The 12,294-nt window shown below is 53.3% G+C and overlaps 1 protein-coding gene across 1 annotated transcript; it reads right to left on the reverse strand.

The window, feature by feature from the left end:
• Window positions 1–7,465: 7,465 nt before the first annotated feature.
• Window positions 7,466–7,825, reverse strand: LOC114233055 (keratin-associated protein 21-1-like). The gene has a single exon (XM_028151954.2). The coding sequence runs from the start codon at window positions 7,823–7,825 to the stop codon at window positions 7,466–7,468; it is 360 nt and encodes a 119-aa protein (XP_028007755.2).
• Between the last annotated feature and the right edge of the window lie 4,469 nt (window positions 7,826–12,294).

Genomic DNA, 12,294 nt, shown 5'->3' on the forward strand with positions numbered 1-12,294 from the left:
GAAAACAAAGTTTAAGACGTATTTGAAGAAATGGAAACTATTTCAGTTCCAACTCTCTTGGAACATCTGTGAGATGAAACGAGATGTTTGCATATAGAACAGCGTAAATCACAAGATTGCATGAAAATGGAAATAAAAAAAAAGTTGAGCAAATAAAAAACTTTAAAAAAAAACAAAACAGGGAAGAGCCCTGTGGGGACACATGATGACACGGCTCACACGGGGAGGCTGTGTTCAGCCCTCGGCCTTGGCTCACACAGGGAGGCTGTGTTCAGCCCTCGGCCTGGGAGACACAGGTTGGGGCAGACTCAGCCGCCAGACGCCAAGGGCTGCGGAGACACGTCCACTTACGGGGTTTGCTCCCACCACCTTTCCTGCTTTGCCCAGGACGTCCAAGGCCTGTGGGTTTTGGCAACGTATTAGCTGACGAACCCAGCCCTGTCCACCACCTCCTCTTCTCCACCCGCCTTCTGCGAAGAGCGGCCACGGGACACAGTCGTGGCCATGAAAAGGCAAAGTGTCTTTAAAAGGGCCACTGCCACCCTTTCTCCCTGTTCCCTGGGCCATCCCAGGACATGGGTCACATGTGGCGTCCACGTGGAATCAGAACGTGTGACATTCACACGCAGGAGGGGGACCTGGAGGAGAGGAGGGCCCGGTCCCCGCGGGTCCCCTTGAGCAGTCGCACCCTCCTCTGCTGGCTCTGGGATTTCTTGTTCACTGGTTTCAAAAAATGCTCATGTTAAGCCCAGCCGGCATGGCTCAGTGGTTGAGCATCGACCTATGAACCAGGAGGTCAGGGTTCGATTCCCGGTCAGGGCACATGCCCGGGTTACAGGCTCCATCCCAGTGTGGGGCGTGCAGGAAGCAGCCGATCCATGATTCTCTCATCATTGATGTTTCTATCTCTCTCCCTCTCCTTTCCTCTCTGAAATCAATGAAAATAGTTTTAAATGGTCAAGTTAATATTGTTGCCCCTTCATTACTGAGACTCAAGCCAGTCACTCCATCCCAGACAGTTCACGACCCCATCACTGACCCTCTGTCCGAATCCTTTATCCACGTGAGATACCACACGTTGGCTGTGATGTTGAGTTTATGCTTAGATGCAGTGTGATGAATGAACATGCAATGGATTAATAAATATGCAAAAGAACCAGCATTTGAACTCAACTAACAAAACCTCATGACGTACCCTAAGTCTCACCCCCACCTGCTCACAGCCCCCAGGAGCCCCCGGCATCCAGGCTGAGGCCGATACAGAGGAAACCGGGCGTGTGAGGGAGCAAGGCCTCGTATTAAGAAACGGCTGGTTGTGCCCCATTCAGTATAACCCAATGGCGCAGCCCTGTGCTCGCACCGACAGCCATGGAGCAGGGACAGGAAAAATAGTCAGAGGTCACATTGGCCAATAGCTCGGAAGGAGGTCTGCTGTCTCGGGACGTGATGGAGCTCACGGTCCACCGAGGCTGGCAGCGTCTGCCGTCAGGTTTCCACGGCCAATAGCAGCGCTTCACTTTGGGGTGAGAGTCACAAACAGGGAATCCCACCTGGACTCGGAGGGGTCGTTCCAAAGGCCCGGCATGGTCTGCAGGGGGGGGGGGGGGGTTAGTGGCAGGAGGCCCTGTAGACAAGTGGATATGGCCCAGCCGTAGCCACAGCCATAGCGGGACCCGTATCCACAGCCAGAGCCACAGCCAGAGCCGTAGCCACAGCCGCAGTCCCACAGGAGTTCCCGCAGTAGCTGCCGCCCATGGTGTGAGGGGGGTTCGGGTGAGGTGCTGGGGGTGTGGCTGAAGTCTGCGTGTCAACACTCTCCCAGGACCTGTATGTCCCTCCCGGGCGGCGGCTCCTCCCTCACGTGCCCTCCTCCCTCCTTTACAAGTGTTTGCCCACGGTGAGCTCATCCCGTGCCGGCGACCTCGCCGGGAAGCCATCGTTTACTGCTGCTCCCCTGGACGTGCCTCAGCCCGCGAGCAACGTCAGGACACATTGCTAAGCACACGCGTGCGCAGCCATCGCTTTATCCCCTGTAATTGCGCGAGGAGTCCATGACACAGCGCCTCCCCGCGGTGCGCTGGGCCTGGAACTCTGTTTACCACTTCGCCCTTTCAACGTCTGAGCCATCACCCATGAAACGCGGAGTCCTGCTGTTAACACCCCCTCTGCCGCCGGCTCCATCTCCATCCTCGCGGCATCCTGTTGCTTTTCTCCTTCCCTAATGCTCCGGGGAGCTTCTCACCCTAACCTCCCCTAAAGCGCGTTTCCGGGCGTGGGAGCAGGAGTTAGCACTTCAGCACGTTTGTACCCACTCCCCGAACGGCCTCTTTCTCTCCGACGGAAACGGTGTCCGGCCCCCGCTTTTCTAGCCAAATTACGACATTCCCTCCTTTGGGGAGAAACGTGCGTTAACTCCTGATGGTAAATTATGTAAACTGCATTATTGATCATTTCGATAAAAAGGCCCATCTTTTCCCAGAATCGCAATGGAGAGTGAAGAGAAGGCCGGGTTCGAGTGCGGCCCTGCTCAGATCCGCTTCTCACACGGACGTGTGTGAGGTCCCCCGGGCCGGGCTGGGGTCTGCGCGGCGTGGCCCTGCCCCCATCACGCCAGTCGGGCACACTCACACTCCCCGATGCCGCCCTGGCTTCTGGAGCCCATGCTCACCTCTTTTCCTACAAACCACGTCTTCATAGCGACGTGGCCTTCCCGTGGAGTCCATCTGTCCGTCCTCGCTGTGCACGGGGCTCCCATCTTCCCGTCGTTTCCAGGTGAGCGAGCGTCGGCTCCACGGGCCTCTGGCGCGGAGCCATCTCCCTGGACCTCCCCTAAGCCCGGGGTGCCCGGGGCTCCTGCGTGCTCGCCTCTGCTGCTCCTTCCCACCAGCAGGACACGGAGGCAGGAACCACAGCTGGTGACGTGGGGACAGTTAAATGTAGAAATTACTAAATCATGATACAAGAGTCACTGTAAGATGTGAGGAAAGTGCCCGGCCGGTGGGGCTCAGCGGTTGAGCGTCGACCTATGAACCAGAAGTTCAGGGTTCAATTCCCGGTCAGGGCACATGCCTGGGTTGCGGGCTCGATCGCCCGTGTGGGGCGTGCAGGAGGCAGCCGGTCCGTGACTCTCTCATCATGGATGTTTCTCTCTCGCTCCCTCTCCCTTCCTCTCTGAAATCAATAAGAATATATTTTTTAAAATTATATGAGGAAACTTTAAATGCCCTAAGGATGGGGAAAAAATACTCGAGGAAGGAAGCTTCGAAGGGGTGGCTCTGCGGATCGCGGAGAAGTGGGCTGTGTGGTCCGTGGCTGGACACGCAGCTGGCAGCCCCTGTGGAGCAGGCGGCGAGGAACAGTGAGCGCGGGCTGAGCTGCTGACTACCCACCAGACCATGGAAAACGCCCTCCGTTCATAAACTGCTCCGTGGGGCAGCGGCCACGTAGACATCATGCGTGTTATTTGAAAGCCCGCCGGGGGCAGGGAGGGTGGGACTCTGATCTTACTCTCCAGGGAGACACATTCCGTTTACTGTCCCTTGTTCCCCAAGCTCCCGCATTCCCAAACAAACAGCTCCTCAGATTGTATTGATCTGTTCACCACGCTCAACCTAGACGTCTAATATTCACGTCCATGTTGCTGCGTGTGTGTGTGTGTGTGTGTGTCTTAATGAACATTCTTCATGCTGACTTTTCAAAAGCCACCCACGCCCTCGGCAATGACCGCCTGTGCCTCTGCCTGTCCCCCCTGCCCGGCCCGAGGCCCGTCAAGCAGGAACGTTTCTGCAAACACAGGATCAGGCCGTCGCCAGGCTGGCTTCGGGCTCCTCGAGAAGCCGGGAATCCGGAACGAGCGTTGAAATGAAAGCACTAAACGCACAGACACGCCTGCAGCCACGGGAGAATGTGCCCTGCCTTCCCAGGCCGGGGCGGGGGGGCCAGCCACGGCGGGGAGGCCGGAGCAGTGGCCGCGGGGACCCGGCAGAGAGGAGCGGAGCGTCCTTCCTCACAGCCTCGCCCTCCGGCTGTCACGCCCCTCGGACCACCCAGCACCCAAACCCCGCAGCCTCCCCAGTCCTCACTCCGGCACGTGTCACACTCAGCTGCGTCCTCCCCTCCTCAGACGCTGAACCCCATCTTCCCGTCTGGAACGGCTCCCGATGGCTTTCTAAACTAGACTCCACTTCTCAGAGCAGCTTTACACTCACAACCAAACCGAGCAGAAAGCACAGAGGTGTCCACCCCCCGGGCACAGCCCTCCCCGCCAGGAACGCCTGCCACCTGAGGGCCCGCCTGGGCCGTTTCATCGGCGCGTGTCCCATCTTCCCGGCTCCCCATCTCCTTTAGTGAGCTGCTGAGGTCTGCGGCCATGTTTAAAGGGGGTTGTTGGTTCTCTTGTTGTTGAGTGTTCAGAGCTCTTTGCCTATTCCGTCCTTCATCGGGCACGTCTCTGGCAAATATTTCTCCCAGTTGGTGACTTGTCTTCTCGTTCTTTGGACGTTGTTGGTCCCAGAGCAGACGTCCCTAATGCGAATGGAGTCCAGCTGGCCCATCCTTTCTTTCCTGGGCCGGGTCTTTGGTTTTGTATCAGCAAGTCATCGCCAAACAACATTCTCTAGGTTTTCTCCTAGGCCAGTGGTCGGCAAACTCATCAGTCCACAGAGCCAAATATCAACAGGACAACGACTGAAATTTCTTTTGAGAGCCAAATTTTTTAAACTTAAACTTCTTCTAACGCCACTTCTTTAAAATAGACCCGCCCAGGCCAGGGTATTTTGTGGAAGAGCCACACTCAAGGGGCCAAAGAGCCGCATGTGGCTCGCGAGCCGCGGTTTGCCGACCACTGTCCTACGCTGTCTTCTAGAAGGTTGTAATTTTGCATTTTACATTGAGGTCTGAGATCCGTAATGAGCTAATTCTGTGAAGGGTGCAAGGTCTGTTTCCAAATTCAATGTTTCTGTGAGTAGATGTCCAGTTGTTCCGACCCCATTTGTTCTTGGCTTCTTTTTCAAAGACCAGTTGACTACATCCATGTGAATTATATTTGGGCTCTCTATTCAGCTTCACTGATCATATTTTTTTTATGTTTTTCACCAATCCCACTCTGTCTTGATGACTGTAGTTTAAAGTAAGACTTGAAACCGGATAGTGTCAGTCCTCCAACTTTGCTCCTCTCCTTCAATGTTGTGTTGGCTGTTTGCTGGCTCTTTGCCTCTCCATATGACATTTATAATCTTTCTGTCAATATTCAAAAAATAACTTGCTGGAGTTTCTATTGGGATTGCTTTGGCTCTATAGGTAAAATAAGGAAGAAGAACTGGCATCTTGACAATATTGAGTCTTGCTACCCATGAATGTGAGATTTATTTTGTTCGTTTTTTAGTTCTTCCTTCATTTCTTTCACAGAGTTCTGTAGTGTTCCTCGTATAGATCTTGTACATATGTTTAGACCTATATCAAAGTATTACATTTGGGGGACTGCTATTGTAAGTGGTATTATGCTTTAAATTTCAAACTCCGTGTGCTCTGTGTTGATATGTAGAAAAGCAATGACTGTTACATAGTAACCTTATATACTGCCACCTTGCTATAATCTCTTACTAGTCCCAGGAGGTTTTTTGTACATTTATTTGGATTTTCTAAATAAACCATCATGCCATGTGGAAAAAGACAGTTTTATTTCTTTTTTCCTATCAGTTAATTTGTTGTTGTCTTATTGCATCTCAAAGACTTCCAGAATGATGTTGAAAAGCAATAGATTAAGAGGGCATCCTTGCCTTTTCCTATCTTAGCAGAGACGTTTCTGGCTTCTCACCACTAAATATGCTGTTAGCATCAGGGTTTTTGTAGAAATTATCAAATTGAGGAAGATTCTCTCTATTCCTAGTGACTGAAAGTTTTCATCATGAATGAGTTTTGGATTTTGTCAAATGCTTTTTCTGCATCTATTGAAATGATTGTGTAATTTTTCTTCTTTAGGCTATTGATATGATGGGCTACATTAAGCAATTGATGAGGGTTGAACCAACCTTGCATAATTGACACAAAGCCCACTTGGTTATGGCATATAATTCATTTTATCTATTGTGGGATTCAAATTCATAAATTTTGTTGAGAATTTCTACATCCACATTTATTTAAGGTATTGGTCTGTGCTGGTTTTGTTTCTTGCAGTGTCTTTACCTGGTGTTGGTATTAAGGTAATGATGACCTTATAATGTGAGTTAGTAAGTATTCCTTTATTCTATCTTCTGGAGGTATTTGTGGGACATTGGTATAACTTATTTCTTAAATTTTTTTTGTAGAATTTACCACTGAATTCATTCTGGTTTGATGCTTCCTGTTTTGAAATATTATTATTGATTTAATCTCCTTAATAGATATAGTCCCATTAAGATTTTATATTTCTTCTTGCAGCTTTGGTAGGCCATTTGATTTTTTTATAGCAAGTAACTGTTTATCGGTTATTATAAAAGTGTTTATAATTGTTTATTTATTTTATTTACTTATTTATATGTCTGATTGCTACTTAAACTTTTGTCTTACTCCCCCACTAGAATATGCCCTCTTTGAATACAAAAATAATCATTCTTATTCAATATTGCATTAAGGCACATCACAGAAATCAAAGAAGACATAAATATATGCAGAGATATACCATGTTCATGGATTGGAAAACTCAATATTGTTAAGATGTCTATTCTACCCAAATTGATCTATATTCAACTCAGTCCCAATTGAAATCTCAGCAAGATATATTTATGGATATTGACAAGCTAATTTTAACCCTTTGCACTCGCTTGCTTTTTTCTCGATTCCTTTATTCTAATGCTAACCGTGTCGAGTCACACTCGACATCCGAGTGCAAAAGGTTAATGTTTATATAGATACCAAAAACAACTAAAATAGCCAAAATACTTTTGAAAAGGAGTATTAGCATACTCGTGTTACTTAATATCAAGATTTATTACAACCCTGAAGTAAACCACCCGTGCGGCATGGGTGAGAGAAGGGACACATTTGGTGGATGGCGGAATAAACAGACCCAAGAAGGAGTTAAACAGTGGCTGCCTAACGTGGAGGATAAGACATAATGCTAATCTCAGCGAAGACTCCAACCACAGAGACACAAATACTTGCAGGAACAAATGCCATTCGTTTATTGAAAACTGTGATTTTTTTCAAACTACAGAGTATTAATTCCCATGGACAATACATTGAATAGAAACTAGAGAATAGAAAAACCAAAAATTGACATTTTGAACACAATCAGAATCAAATCTTCTGTCTTCGGGGTGCATAATGGACGCATTCATACTTCCTCAATAACAAACAAGAATCGTATGTAAAAGCAGGAGGTGTCCAATCCTCACTGGAGTGTAGAGATGACGAATGGGCATCCCTCGGAGGAAAGCGTTGATTTTCAATATTTTGTTAGAGGCACAGGGTGTTCTAGGGGGATGTTCTAGCAGCAAGAGGAATAGCAGCGTCGGTAGCAGCATGGTCGGATGGTACAGCAGCCACAGCCATAGCCAGAGCCGTAGCCAGAGCCGTATCCACAGCCATAGCCAGAGCCGTATCCACAGCCATAGCCAGAGCCGTAGCCAGAGCCGTATCCACAGCCATAGCCAGAGCCATAGCCACAGCCATAGCCAGAGCCATAACCAGAGCCGTAGCCACAGCCATAGCCACAGCCATATCTGGATCCATATCCACAGCCATAGCCAGAGCCGTAGCCACAGCCGTAGCCAGATCTATAGCCACAGCCATAGCCACAGCCATAGCCACAGCCCCCGTAGGAGTTCCCATAGTAGTTGCAGCACATGCTGTCGGAAGGTGAGGGTTCTGTTGAGGCGAAGAGGGACGTTTCTGAATGTGAGTGTCGCCTCCCACCCTGGAAGCTTTATATACGCCAGGAGGGGCCTGAATGCCATTAAGTCTGTGACTCACACAGGAAATGCTCACTAATACCCGGCATGTGCAGTCACTCTGTCAGTGGATCATGAGAGGACTCGGTAGTAAGTGGCCCATTAGCACAGAGTCTCTCACTTTTACTGGAACCGTGTGTGTTTGTGTCACCTGGGCCTTGTCTTGCGCCGATGACACGTCTAGAAGGTGAGTTTCCATCAATTATCCAGTTCCCTGAACACATGATGCAGAGATGCCTTTTACACAACGCGGCTCTGGACGGGCAGGGAGTTTATGCTGGGAACGCAGCTCTTCCCATGAGCGGGACAAACTCCCTGACCAGCTTAGGCCTCACTGATGACGTCACAGGGGACGTATCTCATGGGACACAGCGCTGCCCTCCACAGACACTGCTCCACGTGTCATAGCACAGAGCTCCTATCGTCCCATCATGGCACAATCTCGGCGGAGGGTATGTTTTCACCCCGAGGGCCCCTCCTCAGTAGAGTTTTATCAGTTCGAGGTGGTCGTTTACTTCAGACCAAAATAACAGACACAAACACACACACACACACACACACACACACACACACAAATATCCTTTACTAGACGCCCATTGGGCAATATTTGTGCAAGAATAGGCCTTCCTTCCCCTGGTTCCCTCCCCGCCACCCAGGAGCCGGCACGTCCCCGCTTCTGTCCGGAGCACTGCTCCTGTAGCTCCCTCCACCGCCCCCCTTCCCCTCATAGCAGGCATCCCGCCCCTCCCAGCTGCTCCATGCCTGCATATGCAAATTAACCTCCATCTTTGTTGGGTTAATTTGCATACTCACTCTGATTGGCTGTGGGCGTAGCGGAGTAATGGTTAATTTGCATGTTTCTCTTTTATTAGGTAAGATTTTAACTGTTGCATGTTTGTTAAATCACAAATTTCGGAGATTTTAATCTATTGGGTCACAAAGAAATTGTAAACGCAGCAGGCATCTTCTCACAACATGGAAACGGGGGCACCACAAGGTGAGAAACTCCCCAAGAGCTCCGCAGCTCACACCGCACCAAGACCCAGTCTCTGCTGCTCTTCGTTCATTGCCGTTGCCGGTGACCTGTTCGTGGGGAAATCGCTTTGTCGTAAAGGCCCCACAGGCTTCAGAGTCTCTCCTTATTCCCGGCGACACTCTGGGTCCTGGATGAACTTCACTTCAGCACCTTGTTCAGGAGCCAATCCCCTCAGGCAGCCGCTCCCCCTCCCTGTCCCTCCAGGGGTTTGTCTCTGACATCCATCCCCGTGACTGGTCTCCGACCTCTGTTGATGTGCAGACCTGATGCCCAGGTCATCCACGCCCCTCCCCCCGCACCACCGACAGGTCAGGGAGAGGACAGCGAGGAGCCTGTGGTAATGACCGCACAGGAGCAGCAGGAGCGGCTCCCACGTGTCACCTCACAGGCTCCGTGGGTCTGAGCTCAGCCTGACGGGCATCTCGGCTCAGAGTCTCACAATGTCACAAGCAGGGGGTCAGCCAGGACGTGGGAAAATGCCTTCACCTTATCCATCAAACAGAGCTGCCAGATTTAGTAAGTATGACCCCAATAGTGCATGAAACGTATTTATACTAAAAAATATATTTTTGTCCCTAGCCACTTTGGCTCTGTGGATAGAGAGCATCAGCCTGCGGACTGAAGGGTCCCAGGTTGGATTCCAGTCAAGGGCACAGGCCTGGGTTGCGGGCTCGATTCCCAGTGTGGGGCGTGCAGGAGGCAGCCGATCCATGATTCTCTCTCCTCATGGATGTTTCTCTCTCTCTCTCTCCCTCTCCCTTCCTCTCTGAAATAAAAAATATTAAATATAGATATATTTGTATTTTCGTATCTGAAATTCAAATGCTCCATCTCGTGTTTTGCCTGTAAGCCCTAAACATACATCATCACAGACGCAACATCCCATCACCTCTGCCGACGTTGGAAGCAAGTTACGGGTTGCACCCCCACCCCCATGATGGGGAGGGGCTCAGGGGGAAGGGCTCAGGGGGAGGGGCTCAGGGGGAGGGGCCGTGTGTCCTGGGGATCATCTGGGACTCTCATGCCCGCACCTGAGAACTCACTCCTTAAGCGCCAAGAACGAGACGGCGTCTCCCAGGGCAGGCGGCGAGCGCCCGCGACCAGGCTCCGCCCGGGGCGATTTCCAGCGTGTTTCCTCCTCCTCCCCTGCTCAGAGGCATCTCTCCCCCACGGTGAGCAGCTCCTGCTCCTCGTGCATGTTTAACCAGGAATGCTGTCCTTTTTCAGAAATACTCCTGACCTTTCTCTCTGCTCACGCTTAGTCCCGCCTCCCGGTGGTTTCGCTCTGCGATTCCCAAGCGCCCGTGTGACTGCCTGGAACGTCCCGGTCTTTGTGACGGAGGGCTCCGTTCCCACGCTCCGGGACGCAGCGGTGACACGTCAGCCTCTGTCCTCACACGCAGGGACATGTCCTTTGTGAAGCTCAGCCAGGTGTGACGATGGGACGGCGCGTTCCTCTCGCTCACTAGAGGTGGTTCTATCTGTTCAAGAAGAGCGGCCGGTTCCTCCTCCTTTCCCTTTCTCTTCCCAACACAGCGAAGTCTTTCCGGATTCCAGGGGCTCCGGGAACACCGGTTCCTTTAACCGCGGGCGAGGACATTTTGACTTCAGTGTTCGAAGCCTTGGTACTCCCCACGGAGATGGGATTCTAACGCCAGGACGTCCACAGAGCCGGGCCTCGCCTCCCAGGCGGACGAGCTCCCGGTTCTGTTTCCCGGGGCCCAGCCTCACCCTCTGCCGACGGGCGACAAGCTCAGACCATTGCTCACCTGGGCATCCAGGGCGGCGGGGACAGAGCGGAGGCACAAACCAGTCCGCTCCACCCTCTCCCTGAGCTTGCAATTCCCCCTAAAACACTCTCGTGGTGGGGACCCTGCCTGGACTCAGACACAGCCAGCGAGGGGCCCCTAGCGAGGGCGTCGTCCTCATCGCAGAGGGGGTCGGGGGCGAGAGAGCACTCTGAGTGGGGGGGGGGTGTCCCCATCGCCCCCCACCCGCTCAGTGTGCAGACAGACAGACAGACAGGCACGCTGCAGCGCTGGCCGCCTTTCGGTCTGGGGCTGTGCAGACCACCCCCCCTCCGCCCCGTCCCCCCCATGCCCCCACCCGCCGAATGCCCGCACCCAACGTGCTGAGAAGAATGCGGACTTTCAGAGATGCCCTTCTCTAGCTTCCCTCCCTGCCTCCAAGGTCAGACAGGTCCCCCTCCCCAAGCCCCCGACGCTCACCTGTCCCCTCTCATGACCTGCCCCGCCCAGACCCGGCTCCTCCGGCCAGTCTCGGTCACTTTCACACAAACTCGTGAGCCTCGGTGGGACGCGCGCCAGGGTCCCCGGACAGTCAAGGCCAACAGGAGCACCGAGGCCTTATGGTCGGCAAACCAGGATGGCCAAGGCCGCTCTGAGCAGGAGCCTCATCGGGTGCCCAAGGCCAAGATGCCATGTGTGGGTGCGAGGACACACGCACGCTGCGCCCTTCTGCGGCCGACAGGATGGATGGCGCTGTGGGCAGCGAGCCTTCCTGTCTAAGGAGTGACATCCAGGCGTGTGTGCGTGAGGAAGTCTGCCAGCGAGAGAGCAGCCGGCCGAGCAGAGGCGAGAGCTCAGAGGAGGGGGCAGGCACGGAGGACGCAGCTCCTGTGTGTGCAGAGAGAGGAGAGCTCAGAGGAGGGGGCAGGCAGGGCTCAGAGGAGAGGGGCAGGCAGGGCTCAGAGGAGGGGGCAGGCAGGGCTCAGAGGAGAGGGGCAGGCAGGGGTCAGAGGAGAGGGGCAGGCAGGGCTCAGAGGAAAGGGGCAGGCAGGGCTCAGAGGAGGGGGCAGGCAGGGCTCAGAGGAGAGGGGGCAGGCAGGGCTCAGAGGAGAGGGGCAGGCAGGGCTCAGAGGAGAGGGGGAGGCAGGGCTCAGAGGAGAGGGGGCAGGCAGGGGTCAGAGGAGAGGGGCAGGCAGGGCTCAGAGGAGAGGGGCAGGCAGGGCTCAGAGGAGAGGGGCAGGCAGGGCTCAGAGGAGAGGGGCAGGCAGGGCTCAGAGGAGAGGGGCAGGCACGGAGGACGCAGCTCCTGTGTGTGCAGAGAGAGGAGAGCTGGGACGGAGCTGAGAGCCGGGCTGCGAGCTGAGAGCTCACAGAACTCGGATGCAGCTGCCATGTCACCCGCCAGAGAGCCGGCAGCGAGCCGGGAGGAGCTGCTGAGCCGGAGCTCAGGCCGCCGCGATGTGAGGCCGGATAACGGCGGTGGGGACGGAGAGGAGGATGCTTTGTGGGGAGGAGGCGCATGTTCCCAGCGGCACTCGCTGCCTGCACGGGCTTTGCGTAAAGAACGGTTTCCTCCTGACGG

This window comes from Eptesicus fuscus, chromosome 3 (assembly GCF_027574615.1).
Source record: "Eptesicus fuscus isolate TK198812 chromosome 3, DD_ASM_mEF_20220401, whole genome shotgun sequence".
NCBI lineage: Eukaryota > Metazoa > Chordata > Mammalia > Chiroptera > Vespertilionidae > Eptesicus > Eptesicus fuscus.